Source organism: Triturus cristatus, chromosome 3_2, assembly GCF_964204655.1.
Source record: "Triturus cristatus chromosome 3_2, aTriCri1.1, whole genome shotgun sequence".
In the NCBI taxonomy this organism is placed as follows: domain Eukaryota; kingdom Metazoa; phylum Chordata; class Amphibia; order Caudata; family Salamandridae; genus Triturus; species Triturus cristatus.
Window position 1 is genome coordinate 984376204 of NC_140584.1, and position 19081 is coordinate 984395284.

General features: G+C 47.6%; 1 protein-coding gene across 2 annotated transcripts in view; it reads right to left on the bottom strand.

Moving 5' to 3' along the window:
- The window catches only part of ATP2A3 (ATPase sarcoplasmic/endoplasmic reticulum Ca2+ transporting 3), a 469813-nt gene that overhangs the window by 362739 nt on the left and 87993 nt on the right, over nt 1-19081 (bottom strand). For both annotated transcript variants that reach the window (XM_085649576.1, XM_085649575.1), the window contains exon 2: nt 13645-13662. In XM_085649576.1, the coding sequence (XP_085505702.1) occupies nt 13645-13662 (18 nt within the window). The remainder of the gene's footprint in view (nt 1-13644; nt 13663-19081) is intronic.

Here is a 19081-nt window from a genome sequence, read left to right on the forward strand (position 1 = left end):
GGTTGGCACCGCAAAGGCAAGAAGAAGCCTTCGGCAACGTTGACATGCATCAACCGCTCGTCTATACGCTTTCATGGCGAATTAAACCGCCTCAGCCTCTTGGCTTCGATCAAGCGTAGAAAACATCGACAATGGGAGTCGCTCACCACTTAAGCAGGTGTGGTTAGAGAATGGGGTTGGACAATGCAGACTTCTGCCAGGTCCCCGCGGTTAAACAGTCATGTCTAGAGGATATGACCGGGGCAGGGTAGTTAAACAAGCATTAATGGGAGTCACCATCAATTTATTAGATAAATAATGTTCTTCATTCTCTGCCAAGGCTGGATTTGAAGAGGTTCTGACTGATGGGCCTACAGGAAAGATTAATTTCATGCTGCAATATTTCATTGTTCATGGTGTGGGTGATGAATCCCTTGTCCACTGGCCACATGCTTAGTCAAACGAGGCATAGTACCATGAAATTACTTTCTAGGGAGGAGGTGTTTGGTGTTCCTCTAGTCATTGAGGGATTTTTGATTAAATGAAATGTCGGCGTTGAAAATGTACATATTGTTTAAACAATTAAATAAATTAATCTTGGGGAGGTGCTATTTTTATCAAAAGGAATTTTAATGTGTTGAGTGTTTTATGCGCCCATCATTATTTTTTTTATTTTTTTTTAAAAACCTTTATTTTCAAAAGTCTGGACACAGCTATTCAGCCGACAACCCGGAGGTTCGGCAGCTTCGGTAAAGAGGAACAGAGACGCGTCCACAGTACAGTGAAGGAGGAGTGCAAAGATTCCATTTTTTAAATAAGCACAAAACACACAACAACCCCCAGCAAGGCAAGGACACTGAATGCCCATGGTGATAGCCCCCCAGGGGAGGCAGGACCCCAATCATCTACCATTTACAGTACCATGAAAAGAGGAAGAAGGGGGACAGCAGGGGCCAAAGAAGTCCATTAACCATACTGAGCTGGAGAGAAGGTTAGGAGGAAAGCTGTTCCTCGGGGGGATCCAGATCAGGGGCAAGACAAATTCCCCCCCTGTATTGGTTCCACCGCCCCCAGATGGCGTGCCACTTCCGAGGGCGGCCTCTAGCGCAATATACCGTCTTCTCCCTTAGCATACTCCAGTCCATATTTTCTTTCCACGCGGTCAATGTGGGGGGGCCCACGGATCCCCACAATCGCGCTATATCTCTCTTAGCGACCATGTTGCCCAGAGTCACCCATTGGGTCTGCGCCGCATTGTGATCAGTGGGCCCCCAGACATTCAGGAGACAACACCGCGCTTCCGGCTGCATAGCAATGCCCGTCACCTCCCCCATCACTGCATGGACTCTCCGCCAGAATTCCGTGATGACACCACATTCCCAAATGATATACAGGAAAGTACCCACCATACCACATCCCCTCCTGCATAGGCCGTCCTCCGAGAATCCCATGTGAACCAACCTTGGCCCCGTCACGTACACTCGATGCAGTATTTTAAGCTGCACCAGCCTCAGACGCGACGGGATTGCAACCTCCTTAGGAGAGGAAACAGCAGACTGCCAATCCTCGTCATCCAACTCGAGGCCATCCCTAGACCACTGGTCCCTCAACCCCAGAAGCATATCCGCCCGGACGTTTATCAGTTTCTTATAGATGAGCGAGATCGTGCTCTCGGGCATATGACCATCAAGGACCCGGTCCTCCAAAGGAGAGGACTCAGGCACCTTCTCACCCTCTATGAGGACTGATCGGAGGGCGTGACGCACCTGAATATAGCGGAAAAACTCAAATGGCCCCAGTTCATACTCCTTCTGCAACTCTTCAAAGGACTTCACCCTCCCCTTAATCAGGACATCTCCGACCCTGGAGATGCCGATCAAGTCCCATTTGTCAAAGCCTTTTGTGTGCCAAAGCCTACCCAATCTCTCAGATTCAAACAGCGGGGTAGCGAGGGTGAGCCTATCCTTCCAGCCCAGCGAGTCAGTTGCCATCTTCCACACACGCACCGCCACACCAGTGGGCCCCGTGAGGGACGAGTCCAGGGACCGCGAATACAACGCCCTGTAATAGTTACCACCACGCAGCAACCACCTGTCCATGGCATACCCAGGGCTGAGGGCCGGGCCATAAAACCCATGATTAATCGCACTCAGCTGGGTGGCCCAATAGTACCGTCGGATGTCTGGAAGCGCAATACCCCCGTCGTACCATGGGAGCGTCAACTTTGCAATAGCTATTCGCGGCCGCCCGTCCCACAGCAAAGCTCGTTGGAGGCCTTCGACCTCCCGAAAGTAGTTGGCCGGTACCCAATCCAAAGTATTCTGCAGCGCGTAGAGGAACCGGGGAAGAGACATCATTTTGAACAGGGCCGCACGCCCAACGAGGGAGAGCGGCAGCCTCCGCCAGCCCTCCACATCCCGCCTCAGGCGCGCTAGGGGGGGGGGGAGCAGGTTCCTCTCATATCGCACGGCAGAATCCATGGAGATAAAGATCCCCAGATACACGAAGCCCTGCTGAGCAGCCTGGATCGAACAAGTTCGAGGGATCGGTGGAACCTCGCCACTAAGAACATATAAATACGATTTACTCCAGTTGATAACGAGACCCGAGTTCCTACCGAAAGATGTGACTACGTCACAGACCACTATAAGTGATTTCTTGGGTGAGGCAAGATACAACAGGATGTCATCAGCATAGAGCGATATACGGTCCTCGTGCTCAGGCGACCATCTAAGTCCCCGTATATCCGGGTGCCAGCGTATCCACGCAGCCAGCGGCTCAAGGGCGAGGGCGAACAGCAATGGCGACAGGGGACAACCTTGCCGCGTACCCTTCCCAAGCTGAAACGGAGTCGACGCCCGGCCATTTACCACCACACTCGCAAGAGGGCCCTCATACAGCAACTTCACCCAGCTCACAAAACCGTGGCCAAAGCCGAACTTGGTCAACACTGCCCACAAATATGCCCATTCCACCGTGTCAAAGGCCATCGTGGCATCGAGAGACGCCACAATAGCTGGTTCACGCAGCGTGCCCGCCCTGGCGATTACACCATGTAGGCGCCGAAGATTTAACGCTGTGTTACGGTGCGGGATGAATCCGGATTGATCCGGATGGACCAAGTCACCGAGTACCCTGATCAAACGGGCCGCCAGGATTTTAGCCAGAATTTTCGGCTCTGCGTTAAGGAGTGAGATAGGCCTATATGAGGCGCACTTATCTCGGGGTTTGCCCTCTTTGTGTATAACCACAATCGTCGCCAGTCGCTGATCCAACGGGAGGGCCCCACTCCCCCGCGCCTCCACGAACATGGCGCGCAGGTGAGGGGCAACCCTATCCGGAAATAGCTTGTACAGGTCGACCGGCAAGCCGTTCGGACCCGAGGCCTTGCCCGAGTTCAACGCACGGATAGCCCCCGCCACCTCATCGACCGTTATGTCACCATCTAGATCGTCCCTATCTATATCAGAGAGACAGGGCAATGCAATATCACGCAGGAGGTCATGCGAGTCCTCGGGCGGCCTGTCCGACACTGAGGCATAAACCATACGGAAATATTCAGAGAAACACTGCACAATCCTCTCAGGTTCCAAAATCACCTCTCCCCCCTCTCCCGTCAACTCCGGCACTACTCTATTGACCCGTTCTTTTTTGTCCAGCCAAGCCAGGAGTTTCCCGGCCTTGTCACCAACATCATACAGACGGCCCTGCTGTTCCCTACCGAGGGTCTTAGCGGCATTCGTCACCAGGTCCTTATACTCGGATTGCTTCAAGCACAGCTCATGCAGTGAGGCCTCTGTAACCTCCTCCTCCAGCGCTCCCTCCAAAGCCGCGATCTCCTCCTCAACCTGCAAAACCTCTCCATCTCTCCGCCGCTTGGCAGCCACTACAAGGGAGAGGGCTTCCCCTCGCAGCACGGTCTTAAATGCTTCCCACAGCGACACTGCCGAGTCCACGGATCCCTGATTGTCCTTGAAAAAATTGGGGTCTCGGAAATACCAAGGGTTGATAGGGGCCACCCTTCCCCCTCCCTCCCGACCCAGATCCAGCCTGACCCACACCGGCGAATGGTCAGATATGCCACGCGCCATGTGCCTGGCCTCAGACACCAATGAGGCATGCGCAGCCAGAGTGAGTAAGTAGTCAATCCTAGAAAGGCTACCATGCGCCCCGGAGTGGAAAGTGTATTGGCTCTGTGTGGGGTGCCGGAGCCTCCAGCAGTCTATCAGGCCAAGCGTATCTAGAAAGTCTGGAAGCCACTTCTGAGCCCCCCCCGTGTCTCTGGGCGGGTATCTATCCAGCAGGCCGGAGCCAACAGCGTTGAAATCACCTCCCACTACAAGCATACCCCCCGGGAGATCCAGCAGGGCCCTACCCAGATCTGTGAAAGTGGAGGCCTGCAGGGCCGGCGGGACATAAACCGAAACTAAAACCAAAGTTCTTCCTTCCCACCGCCCCGCCACCGCCACAAACCTCCCCCTATCATCAACAATGGTGGAGTCCACCTCAAATGGTAGCGAGGCTCTGACTAGGATGCCCACACCCCTGGACCCAGAGGAGAATCCCGAATGAGCTATGAATTTATAACCCTTCCTATTCAGGGCATAGCACGTATTACCTATAAGATGCGTCTCCTGCAGCAGGGCGACATCCGGCAATGACCGTTTCAAGAATTGCAAAACAATCCCACGCTTAATGCGATCCCCCAAACCATTCACATTCCAGCTTATAACACTTAAACCCCTACCCCCCATCCCCAAACGTAAAGAGGCCCACCCCACACCCGAAGAGCCCCCATGGAACAGTCCTGGAAATAATCACTATGCCTTGCTGAAACAAACCCCCCAACAACAACCCCAAAATCCCGGAAACCCCCCCACCCTGCACCCCTGCTGCAGCTTACAAAGCCCCCCCAACTTGCAGTGTGCCTGTCGCCCTACCAAACCCAAAATCTACAAAAAGTACCCTAAGGGAGGAAAGAGCTCCCCTCGTCCTCCCACAACCTCCGTGTTTACTGCAAGTCATTATCTAAAGTCAGTCCGAGTCAGTCCGGTTCCGAATACATCAACCTTGTTCATCCCGGCCACTGTCCCCGTCTACGGCAGTGTCCACTTCCGTGCGTCGTCGAGGCAGAGCGTCCAGCCATTCATCCGCCATGGCAGGTGACTCAAAGAAGAATGTACGGTCTTCAAACACCACACGTAGTCTGGCAGGAAAGAGCATGGCGTATTTCAGATCCCTCTCCCGAAGCCTCCTCTTCACCCCCAGGAAGCCCTGCCGCTGCCTCTGTACCTGCTGGGTGAAGTCAGGATAGAAATTCACCGACGCGTTCTGGAAGGGGACCGGGCCCGTTACCCTCGAGGCCTGCAGGATAGCGTCCCGGTCTCGAAAATGAAAGAGCCGGGCGACGATCGGCCTCGGTGTGGCTCCCACCTTGGGCCGCCCACCAGGCACTCTATGGGCCCGCTCAACTGCGAAGAACTTCCCTAGACCCTTAGGCTGCAGATGATTGAGCACCAAGTCCTCCACGAGCAGGTCCACTGAAATCTCGTCCGAGGACTCCGGGACCCCGATAATGCGCACGTTGTTGCGCCTGGCCCGGCTCTCGAAGTCCTCCAGCCGACGGGCTGCGAGATCATGCTCGGTCCGCAACTTACGGACCTCGGTCTGCAGGTCCGAGACATCATCGGCGAGGCCCGTGGTCTTGATGTCCAGGGATTTGACCCGTTCATTTGTTTTGCCCAAATCCGCGCGGATCAGATTAACATCCACCAAGATGGTATCCACTTTGTGCGCCAGGGCATCAAACTGTCTCCCAATCGAAGTCTGCAGCCCGTCAAGTGCACCCATGACATCCTGCAGTGAGAGCTCCGGGGCCAAGGGTGAAGCAGTCTTCTGTGTATCCGGGGACTGGCTCGGTGCACCCGGTGACCCCTTCTGCTGGGCATAGCGGTCCATGTTATTGGCTTGAGTGTAGGCTCCCCGCCTGGTGGCCTTGGGCTTCGGCCGATCCACCTCTGCTTTGCCCGACATGATGGGCTCGAGCAGGTCGGGTCAAACAGGACTGCCCTCTCTCAGCGAGAGAGAGCAGGAGTGCTCCGTCTTACGATGGGTCGCCAGTGTGGCATGCAGAGCGTCCAAATGATAATAAAGCAGACGCGAGCACTCCCTGGGCTGGGCAGACAAAGGGCGAGAAAGCGAAAGTGAAAGGATAGGGACCTCCGTCCGGCAGTTCACACCTCGCCTGGCTGCTGTTGTTCAATTAGAGGTCGGGCATCCTGCCAACTCGAGCCCCTGGCATCCCTCGGAGATGGGCCTCAATCTTCCGCCATGCATAACTCCGGTTCCCGGTGGGCGATTCGACCTCGGGTGGCATCGATCGCCTCCCTGACAAGTCATCTACACAATGCCATGCATACAAACAGGATTATATACAGGATAGACGACGGAGGGCACGAGGGTCTCGGGAGCTCAAAGCTCACGCGGCCATCTTGGTCAAGCGCTAGGCTCCTCCCCCCCCGCCCATCATTATTAATAGACCTATTTTAAAACAATTATGCAGCAGATACATCGGCACCATGAAACTCGCAAGGCTGTCTCCAAACAAGTGATATATAAGACAACAATATTATTGTGCTATTCACACGTGGTAAGACCTGATGAGCAAGATGCAGACATTGTATTGAATCATCAGCGGGAGTTATGTCAAAGCACTATGGTGAGGTGAGGTGGAATGGCCAACACCCAACGCGAGTTCCACGCCTGCAGGTGTGAAGCATTGTATGGCAGAGTAGAGGCATGGAGAGGAGTGGTAATTCATCGTACTTGTAAGAAATTGGTGAAGCTTAGACATACCTGTGAAACTCATCCAGAAGCCATGCCTAGTAATGTGCTTATTAAGTGCATACAACAACGAAGCACAGCAGGTGATGCCAAACGTTGACACATTTCTGAATTAGGGAGAGCGGCATTAGTTTGTTTCGTTTGTGTGGGTGAAAGTGTGTGCAGATTGGAGACGCAACCAAAACACAATTAGAGTCTCCATGAAGGTCAAACAAACATTACATTGGCTTGGCCAAATACATCTGACTTGGAATTGGTATGTCAGTAGGAGGCTGAGACTACAACATTTTCCACGATTCTTTTTTTTCGTTGCCATTAGGTGCTGTTGTCCATTGATACCTTGGGTTATGGATACATCTATGCCAACCACGATGGAGTGACCATGTTCCTCTGAATAATGGAGTGTGCTTTCCCCTTTTTTACTAGTGTAGCTCCTCTTTGTGTGGCCCATTTTTCTGTGTTTCTTTCCTTCCTACATGTAAATAGTCTCTCTTATACCTGGGATATTTTAATTAGTACCATGTGTTCGTGATACCCCTTCAAGATGGCGGATGGAATAAAGGGCATCTATGGTCCCCACATAAAGGTATTTACTATGCCCCCTGACTTGCATTCACTCCCCATATTTTCTGTTTATTTGTAATAGACCGTCACCTGATTATATTATTTTATTATATTATTTTTTCACTACTTTAGACCAAATTTCATGGTGAATTGAAGTACTGGCAGCACTGGGCCCATTTTGACCTAATTTTCGTCCCAGGAGCATAATTCTTCCACTTCCAGGGACCTGAAATGAGATAATTTAAGACCGCCACCCTCCCCCCCTTCCTATTGAGATTTTAATCCCATATGTTCTTCCCGTTCTCATGTTTATCCTGGTTTTCAGGTGTGGGCTGCTCATCATTTTGTATAAGTCCATCCAGCTCCCTGCCCTGTGGGTATCCTTTTAGTTTTATGTCTGAACCTCACACTCGTATTAAATTATGACTCCATTTTAACTATGTATGTATTATGTGTGTTTCTATTAGATTCTCTTATTTTTATCGGCCTCAATTAGACTGAGAGTCCGGATGATGATACCCAATTATCCCTATGGGGTCAACACGTCTACCATGATTGCAGACCCTATTGTGATTGTCTACGGAAGAAATGGGCCAAGGTGTTCTGATTTATGACACACTCTTGATCACTATACGTCACATGTGTATCGTGTTTTTAAGAGCACCAAGAACTTTCCCCCTACACATCCACCCCACCATCACGGATCATTTCACATTAAATAGTGGTTACATTTAATCAAAAATAACCATTTGATGTATTGTAATTGACCACAATATTATCGGTCTAGGGAACACTGTGTTCTCTCACATAAGCATAGCCAAGGTCCCAGACACCTCAGGGGTTCCTTTGTTATTTAAAACACTTTTTTGGGAGCAGGCATATAAGCTCTTCGAATCACCAATGCTTCATTGAGTCTGTTCCTTTTGAATTTAGACTTTTTTGTAAGTAGGCCTTAGTGGGAATGTACCAGAAGCTAACCATGGTCATTGAATCAATGCAAGCTCCTAAGCACTAAAGAACCCAGAACATTCTGGTGGAAGCCAAAACTGGTCCAAGGCGGTAAATTATACCAGGGCTGCTGGTCGGCTCCTCCGCTGGGTTGGTGGATGTCCTTCCCTGACACTGCAGCGTCCTCTCGATCCCCACCAGCTTGTTGGCACTTCCACATGCATGGCAGCAGTACTTTCAGTGAAAGAAAAGTTGAACATCTGTCATGCCTGAGAAATTGCCATTTTTTTCAGAAATAAGGTCTGGTAGAATATTTCAAGGTGGAGAATTCTTCTGGGTGGTGGTGAGAGGGGGGTGGTATCAAGAAGGAGGGCCGCAGGTCTTTCTCACACCACACAAGCTAATCAAGATATACAGGAAAGGTGGTAAAACGTGGCCAAGATGTACGGCACCGGATGCGGACTTCCTGTATATGACCAGGGCCTGCCCCAAATTGTTACATTTTGTCAAGAGGTGTCGGGCGAGCTGGAGTGAACCCTACTCCCCAGGGATTTCCTAAAGATGGACATTTTCTTATTAGGCTCATATCCAATCCCACATCAGCAAGAGTCATAATAAAGTTCCTGGTACTAGCTAAAAGAGCGATAGCAATGCAATGGAGACCACCTGCGGGCCCACCACTCTACAGGTGGAAAAGGAAAGTGGATTGTTGGGCGTGGTAGAAGAAACGGCTCTTTGGGACGAAGAACGCAGGAACCTGCGTACCAACCCAATAGCAGACGACTGGGAGGCGGTCCTGGCAACCTTCCAAAAGTTACAGGAAGCTGAACCCATCACCCTATAATTACTATGGAGGCCAGAATGGGTACCCCGGTGCTAAATTAGTATGCATGACATTAGCGGTGTGGGTGTGGATATCAAAGCTTAGTGCACCTTCCAAGTTGCGAATGAGGCAATTGCCTGGGACTTGTTAATGTATAATGTTTGAACTTTTCTTCTTGCTGAACGTTATGACATTGGGGTCGCCATAGATACGGGAAGTCAAGTATTGCCGACTGCTTAAATGGCGAACTGGCATGCCGAAATATGTTGCCAGTGAGTAGCACATCAGGATATTACATTACATGCTATATGATTTTTCCCAGTATAGTGTACCTCATGTGATACCAACTAAATATTTTACAGCACAGCATGGACATGTGCCCAAAAAACCAAACAGAATAAAGAGGGCAGAGGGAGTTTTTCCCCTGTTCATGACCAGGAAAAAAAAAAGCACATGAAGGCCACTCTTAATAGTGTAAACTCACTGACACCCTAAAACCAGCGGTCCTCTGGAAGATGGGCTGCTACCTACAGCTTTATGACCATGGACCCAGCGGATGCTCTGCTGGAAAAAAAGCAGCGCCCCCCCCCCCGGAAATGAGGCAGCGACCACAGGATTGACCAAGGAAACATCGGCTGATTTTTAACATATGGACCCTATCTGCCAATGATTTAATTAGTCCCCAAGTCCTTTAACAATTAATTGTACTGCACACTAGAATCAAGTAGCGCCAGAGGAGGAAGGTTTCTTATTGCTTGTGGGACACAGCCGTGCAAACAGCAAGAGGCACACAGACGCATCCTCGTTCTTCAGACTCGTCCACTCAAATCTCTGTTCTCCTTGGATTTTAGAAGGAATGTGGTGAGCTCACTGGTCTAACTTTGGTCAAGATGTTCAGTGCAACCAGGGAACTGGCTCAGGATAGCCGGTGTTCTCTTCATTTCGTATGAAGGGAAAAGTATGAAGGATCCAGGACCGTGGCAGGGATCTGCAGGGCCCAGAAGGCTCTACAGAGGGGACAGCAGGGATTGCTTTGGTGATTTTTTTCAAATGGGGACCATTTAAAGCCAAACCTGATCTAATCCGTGTGCCCCTGTACAGTAAAATGATCACAACAAAACCTAGTGAAATGCTGCCTTCTGGTCTCTTGGGCGTTGGTGATTTATTCTATTGCAAAGCTGGCAATGGACGTAACCTTTGGATAAAAGCACCCGAGTACTTTTAATCTAACTCTCTTTGTACTGTGAAAAGATCCCGTGTGACGAGACAGCGCAGAAGGTCCTGGGGTTCAAGGCCTGGCCTACTATCACAGAGGATAAAGGGTCCTTCACCTGCTTAATCAGAAAGAAGCAGTCTGCCTGGACAAGGTCAACTTCTGGGAGCTACACGTGGCTTTACTAGGGAGGCTCAGCAACCTGCGACTATGTCAACTCACCCCCTCCATCCAATTCAAAGATGGACGCGATCAAATGACTTTGCATTGGCTGAGGTCTAACTTCATTTGAGGGAACATTTTCTAGCTCTCCATAAAGACAGATTTAGCAGCACTATTTCAAAAAGCTGTACTCCTGTGTTTGACACAAGATAACGTCACGGCAGAAGCATGGAAGATGGGCAGAGGTGAGCACTTCCATTCGGTCCATGCTAATTGTGAAAGCAGACATTTACATCAAACACAAACTTTTAACAAAAACTAAACTCTGCACTTTTGCCACTGTAGTGTGCACACCAGGAAGATTAAGTCATTTAAGCAAAAGTACATAAAACCTGAGAGAGGCATCCAGTCCTCGGTGTATTTAAATATCAGAATGCAGCAAAATGTTAAAACACATCATGTAGGGCAAGTGGAATTCCTGACAAACTGGAGTGGGTTATCCGAACCTTACACGAAAATCTAGACACACTATACCAGAAGCGTGCACTGCTACAGAATACTTTCGATCACCATCTTTGAACTTCACGTGTACCACTCTGGACAAAACATTCCAATCACTTGGAGCCAACCGCATGCACTAAAACAGGAAACTGACGCACACTGCCCTGATTCTTCAAATACTCTTTAGATGAGTGTAGATCCCAGATCCGCAGCTGCAGGAATGATGCAAACCACTCTTTCACCTCTTACAGGACACAAGAGGGCTGGGGTGCCTCACAGTGCAGATCAGTGAAGAGTCACTCTCACGTGGCTAGCAATGATGGATCATAGGGGGAGTGAGAGATGGAGGCGGCACAGAAGATGCCAAAAAGAAATGCATGGAGGAAAGACGGGGACTCTTTTTGCCAATAGGTAGGGTGGGGTGTGAAGGCCCCTCTTGGGATGGTGGAGTGAGACAACACTGATTGAGGCGTGAATGAGAGTGATGGTACCTCTTGTGTTAGCGAAAGATGTGACAGTACCTCTTGAGGTAGTGACGAGGTTTAGTACCTCTTGAGACAAGGTTGAGTATGCAGTACATACTGAGGGAGAGAAGAGTGCAACTGTGCCTCGGAGGTTAAGAGTGCCTACATAGCAGTAGTGCCAGCTAGGCTGTGACTGTACCACTTAAGGAGTACTTTTTAGGTCTCACCTGAGCCAGCGCATGCGCTGCAAGACATTTAGTAGGTTGGTTTTCAAAGTGCTACTCCACGCTTTGGCTGGCCTAGCGCTTGCGTTCACGCGAGCCTGCACGCGCGCAGCCGCCATCTGCCTCCCTTCCAGCGCGATCACTGCTGTGCGCGCACCACTCGCGTGCTTACCACAGAGCGCGTCCTCGCAATCGCGATCACTTTCGCTTTCACGGCCGTTACTTTTACGTTTGGGAACACCCAGGTGCAATAACCGCGCCCTCCTTTGAAAACCAACCGATTGACACAATGTCCTCTATGAGTCACTCCTGGTGAAGGGGCTATATTTTCAGTTATGGTGACCTTGTGGTCTGAATGGGTTCCACTAAGTTTTGGGAGACCTCGATAACGATTCATGTATACATGGCATATCTATAGGTAAGTCCATACAGACAATAAACAGCATTTCCTGTCATGCATCGCCCACACGTCTCTTCTGTCTCTTCAATGTGTTCAGTGGATGGTGGGCAGCGCCAAATCCTGCAGTGGTGCTTCCTGGGACTCGTAGTTCAGCCTCTTCCAGCACGCTTTGTGCGACGCCAACTGTGTCACCGGAAGTTCCTGTAGGCTCCCGAGGCTGGGGTTCGGCTGTGGCGGAGTCGTCCTTCGTAGGCTCAATCAGGTCAGAGTCCTTTTCCCCCCCAACTACTGTATGTCCGGCTTTTAACATTTGCTTCTTTCTGCGGTCTTGCACCCCCAGAAGGCAGTCTCGCTATCTTCATAGGGGCCCGGTCTCATCAATCTTCGCCGTTCTTACTAGAGGGCCGCGGCCTCACTGCGCATTTTAGTGACTTTTCGTATTTTGATAGAGGAGGGGAGATAGGCCTTGCACCCAGTTCTCCGTTATTGTTTTGTACCCAGTTCTCCGTTATTGTTTTGCGCCCGAGGAGATATGCTCCAGTGGGCTTGGTGCTATATGTAGTGAATGCTGTATGGTGGGTAGTGACAAGTCTCTCTTCTCAGTGTAAGCTGCCACTGTCTCCTTTGCACGCCTTCTGGGATCTTTCTTGTTAGCTATTTCGCACTGTTGCTCCGTTTGAAAGGTGTTGACGTGCACAGGGCACCTTTCCTGTGCCCAGTCTCGGTTCACATGTAACTCCTGCTTTGTTTCAAGTCCATCAGAACGCCCCCCTTGTCCCTTTGCATACATGCTTCATTGTCTTGTTGTACGTGCTTGCTTGCCGTTAACACCAAATAAAACTTCATTTCCAAATCACCGCTTAAGCCGTGTTGTTCCTCATCTATACTTAAAGTATAGCAATTGGATGATAAGGCGGCGGAAGCTACTATTTTATGGTGGCTGTCCGGTATGGAAAAGAATTCTGGGCAGTGACTGTAAACATTCATGACTCAATTTCAGTGGAAAAAGTTAGTTTTACGGCCAATTTGCGGAAGTCAAGCAGTATATTATAAACAAACATTGGCATAGCCAAAAGGGTCTCGCCTTTGGGACCTTATAAGTGTTTAGCCATGCAACAGTTGTTGTTGCATTAAGGATATTGTGCTGCATAACTAAATACTTATAAGGTCCCAAAAGCGAGACCAATTGGCTATGCCAATGCTTGTTTTAAAGAGGGAGGATCATGGAGCCGCAGTAGCATACTTCCTACAGTCCTGTTTAATACACTTTTCATCCAATTACATGTTTTCCTGTATTGCTGACCTGGATATGTCAACTGTACAGTTTTCTGTCAAATTACTCCAATTTTATGCGAATTAAAATAATGTAAATGAAGCAATACACTCGAAACCGAAAGTTAACTGTTCAATAAAAATCTGCATGGCAGCATGTTCTACATGTGAGTTAACTGAAATCTCTTAACAGTGGAACACGGTGAATAATGAAGAGAAGTTATACAGTAACAGGAAATACCAAAACATACCTTCCTCAGCAGGTAGTTCTGTAGATGCACAGCCGGGTCACAGAGAGAGCACGACATACAAGGGAGAAAAGAGAAAAAAGAAGCATTTACTTATTTAACAAAGATTGAACTTTTCCATTGACTTTTCTTTGCAAGTATCAAAAAAACATTAAATTCATTCAAATGCAAGATTTAGAGCTATTAAGTGATTTCATGAATTTATGTCCCGAATTAATTAATTCACTTGAATCTTACTACGAGCGAACATAGTGTAAGCCCAGAATGAAATCTAGGTAACCAGGATACACCCTGAGGTTATTGTGAGCATTGGTGTCTGCACACTAGTCTAGGACCCTTGTTCCAAGCATTGTGGAGCTACCAATGTGGTAATACTAGGGTCCCCATTCCAAGCATTGTGGGACCACCGATGTGGTAATAGTAGGATCCCCATTCCAAGCACTGTGGGACCACCGATGTGATGATACCGCACCTGCACCTCTAGAGCAGAAGGTGAAATATTTTCTGGGTGCGGCCAGTGCTTTAAATGGGGGGGGAAAAAGTGCAGGTACTCATTTAAATGTGTCGAGAGGGCGGGGCTTGGGGCGTGGCTTAGGGGAAGACATGCTTCTTGACTCATATACTACTTGCAGCACACGAGGAATGTCTTTCAATAAATAAAGAAGATTTGTTTACTCATTACACAACGAAAGACAAACGTGGTGATATTTAAACATTTCCTTGTTTTGTAATATTTGTAACATCACTCCTGTTAATTGCTGTTGCTTAGCACAATACCATATATTATCGAGTGACACAGAAAGAAACAGACGTGCATACACAAGCATTCCACACATTTCCTTTAATATACCTTCCAAGAGTGTCTCTATTCTCTCCCCCTTTCTCTCGTATTTCGCTCACACAAAAACAATCCCAGGCAAGCAGACAAACAATAGCAGAAAAAAGAATCAGGTGGGATTAAAGCCATTTGAATCTGGTTACCTCCCACGGCTTTCTGGAATTGCGTTGTCACCGGGCTGCCTTGTGTTTGCAACACAGCATGACGGTGAACACCCAGACAGTATGCAAATGAGCCCAAGCTGAATAGTACAGTAGGGGCCGGCTCAGGCCTACAAAAGTGCCTTGGCTGTCAGAGACAGGCCGCCAGCTCCAGCACTTCATGAGTACCAGTACTCTCCTCGGCAGTAGAGAAGTGCTGGTACTCAGAATGATAAAACTAAGAAGTGCCGGAACTCAGTACCGGTGAGTACCCGCCTATTTAAAGCACTGGGTGTGGCATTACTAAACTATTCTGAATCGTGCCCTGCAGAATGCAGACTTACTATAAAAATGGGTTTTGCCAGAACATTTTACAGTAATTCCCACAATCCAGGCCATTTTCTGGGGCCATATTCCTCCTTGTAAAACCTAGGGAATAGGAGTTTAGACAACCCAGGATTGCAGAACTTCTCAGAATCCAGATTTAGCCTAAAAGTCACCTTGCAGCTGAATCAGGAATTCAGATCATCTCGGAATGAGGCCTTAGCTGATAGTTACAAACAATGTTGTTCTTACATATTATTTTCCATTTTCTCATTTGCCTCTGGATCACAATTCTAGCACTAAAAACAGTGATTTGACTACCAAGACACAAATTTCTTCTTAACTATTATTTTAAGTTTTCTCATTTGTCTTTGGGGCACAATTCTACTCACGAGACTGTAATCTTCCTTCAAAGCCACCACATCTGCATAGGCTTTGTTTGAAAGCTGGCCAGAGGAATCATGAAGAGTGATTGAAGAAGTAAGAATGAGTGTGATCATAAATTAAATAAAACTATATATATATATATATATATATATATATATATATATATATATATATATATATATATATATATATATATATAATAAAATGCTAGAACATACCCCGTTAGGGCTCAGGCTTACAGTGTGTCTGATGCATAAAGAACCAGGGGGAGTGATTGTTCTCACTATTTTAATGACATTTTAAAGATATATGTATACTTAACCACGAGTAGATCCAAAAGCAACCTTATATTTTCAGCAATGAGTTGAAAGAAGTTGGCAATATACATTTCTAGAATCCATTAGAATAACATCTGCTCCTTTGACCTTTACTCCACTCAACACATCTTAAGTAATTAGGTGGTCCATGTTTCCTTGCTCAACTTTCCACCTGCTTTAAGGATAACTTAATAATTGGCCTTGGAAGGAGTTGCTAAATATAGATATGCTACACCGTCAACATTTTCACACTTGCTTAACAAGATCTTCGATGCTACCTCTGAGGAGTCTGTGGTTAGTCAGAGCCCCATGGTATAGGTCAAAACTAGTCACAGGTTGCGGTTCAGAGAGGATCTGCCTCCACAGTTTGGGTTGGACTGTACCTATCGGAGCAGGACCAAGGCTAAGTTGCACATGGATGGGCCTAATCTAAGATGGCATGGTGGGCAGAAAAACAATGTGTTGGACCTCTACCAAGAGCGATTGCAAATGGGTAGACTATTCACAAGCATTCCTCCCAAGAAATTTTGTGTAGTTGATGTAACACCAAAGGGTATGCCCAGATGTGGCCCCCGTACTCACTGTGCCACAGGTAGCAAGCTGCAACCAAATGAAGAAGCCCACATTGACCAACACTGGTTTTGGGTTGCTTATGTTCCAGTTCAGAGAGGACCTGGCTCAGCAGTTCCACCTAAATTGATCCTATTGGAGCCGGACCAGGGCTGATTTGGCAAATCTAATCTGAAGTGGCAATGTGGGCAAAGGAATGATGGGTTTGAACGCTATTCTAGGCGATGGTCATTGGCTAGACTATTTGCAAGTATTCCTCCAATCACCTTTTATGTGTTAGATGGGTTGTACATTATATCTGTTCCCACAATTTAGGAGTGGGTTCCCACAAAGAATAGCAGGGAACATCACAGTGCCTAATTTATACAATTAATAAGTGCAGGGACACGGTTTTTTTTTAGGAACCTGCTGCTGGTGCTGGCAAATGATGAATACGAAGACCGCCTAGTCTTGATCGCACATCATGCCTCTTTCTTCCACAACCCCGCCCTTTCTGTCTCTTTATCTCAGTCTTGAAGGTTCTTTTTAATCACTGTTTTCCCTCTTTGTTCTCGTTTCCTTATCTTTCTCTTGCTCCTTCTTTTTCCCTTTTTCTTCCTTTCAGCCTCTTGTTTGGGGTCAAAGTCTGATGATGACAAATAAGTCCGGGTCCCCAAAAATGACTGTCAGTGTCCACCACCCAACAACCACAGAGAAAGAGCGAGCAAAGATGAGAAGAAAGAGCAGGGACTGAAACCAAAGAATTATGCAAATATTTAAGGCGAAAATCTATATCCTTGACAATTGAAGAGTCAGAGTTCATGTTCATTATTTATTCATTCCTTTAATAAAAATACACAGAAATATGATATGCAATAATACTAGAAGGCTTGGATTTACAAGTACATGCTGATTACATACTGATTGGCTCTGAGGTGGTCACATGTGACCGTGAAACTCTTTTCCCCAGAGCTCCATTCAGCAGGTTTTTAAACTAGAGAATCACGCCTAGATAAAATCTGCAACCAGCCTAGATTACCGGATTAAAAGGTCATAACTTCGGCTATTTTTGGTCAAAACAATAATTCCCATGAAAGTGAAAGGTATTTTTAGAGTCGAGCGAACACAGAGACATTTGTGTGCCAAAGCTGACACGACAAGCCTTCAGTTACACTCATTCTATGAGAAAGCAAGCGCCCCGCCATGGCAGGTGTCAAATAGTCTGTTTTCCCTTTTAACTAAAAGGAACCACAATACCGACACTGAGCAACCAGAAAGATGAAGCAGCCTCCTGTGATGAACAGGCTGAGTCACCAAGGGAGTTTTTGATTCCCAGCGTGTGAGGGACTGAATCATTTACACTTCCAGCTTCACCCTGGACTACAAATGTTGGGAATCATTCACACAGGGTCTTGAACACCCAAAAAATGTACGCACTTGCAGTAGATCACCTCATTTTTATTGCATGTTCTTTGCTTCTCCTCTGACCTTCTGCCTCACAGCAGCCAGCACTTTTGTATAGGCATGAAGATGTGCGTGGGTGCATGCATGTCTATGAATAGGTAGGTGTCACCTATCCAGGGGCACTGCACGTTTGTAAGGTGAATATGTAAATTGTTTGCATACACCTTTTCCTAGCGTCAATCATTTGTACACCTCAAAAAATCTCAGTGAATCGGTTCCATTGTGTCTTATTTTTATCCTTAGCAGAAAATGGAAAGAGGTGCGATAAATTTCTATTTTCAGAACTGGCGGTAGTACAAAAGAGTCCAAATTGAACAGAGCTCTAAAAATCCTGCATAGTCCGTTCATAGATATTTCGTCCACGTCACAAGCGCAGCTTAAGGAGAGCAAATGCTTGCTTTGGGCTCGAAATTTCCAAACCCCTTTCCACAGAATCAGGATTTGAAGAGATTTCCAAGCACATATTCCTTTTTAGGTCTCGCTGAGTCAGCGCGCATGCGCTGCTCGGAGAGACTTTAGTAGGTGAGTTTTCAAAGTGCTGCTGGCTGGCGACAAGCTTGCGTTCCCACGAGCGTGCACGCGCTAACCGCCAGCCTTCAGCACCAGCTGTCTTTCCTCTTGCTTGCTCCCTGCCTCCGCCACTCCCCCCGCCTTCGCACTTACAGGCAACTCGCACACATGCGTGCAACGTTTGGATGTCTGCTTGTTAAAAATGAATTAAATATGTCTGTGTGAGGCGCGATTTCGATCACTTCAGCTACGGCAGTTCGTGAATTCCAGGGCTGGTAATTGATATCGGTGTATTGCTTTTACAAATTCTGTCTATTTGCTGCTTAAGATCCCACGAGGACCCCTACTGTGGACATCTCCAGTCTGCCCTGCTCTTGCCACACTGCCCTCCGCATTCAGGGACCTGCAGTTTTCAATCTTCTCATTCTATTCACTAAATTGAATATCGCATGCAACCTATAACTGTGAGTGGGAAACACGTGACACTTTTACCAATAATGTACCCAGATGTTCAAAAATATGTCTTCATAATAAATATTCTTAATACACATTTACAGTGTAAATGTGTAATGTCCAATGAAATTCAAATTCCACAAGTATGTAGCCACAGAGACTTCTTTTTATTCCAAATGTTCAATTTCAAATTCAGCAATGTTACTGCCAGTTCTGCATCATTTTAATTCAAATGTTGTATTCAAAGCCTCATAAACATTGGGGTCTACCCAAAAGACAGATGTAGCCGATGTAGCCAGAGTAGCAGTTAGTCTTCTTCAAGGTCATCATATGTGGGGAATATTTGGGCCCGAAGTCCATGTGGGATACTATTTAACTTTAAATATTGCTTTAAGGTCACCCCATCCCACCATTTTGATATATCAAATTTTTTGAGGGTCGCAAGTTTTATAGGGGAT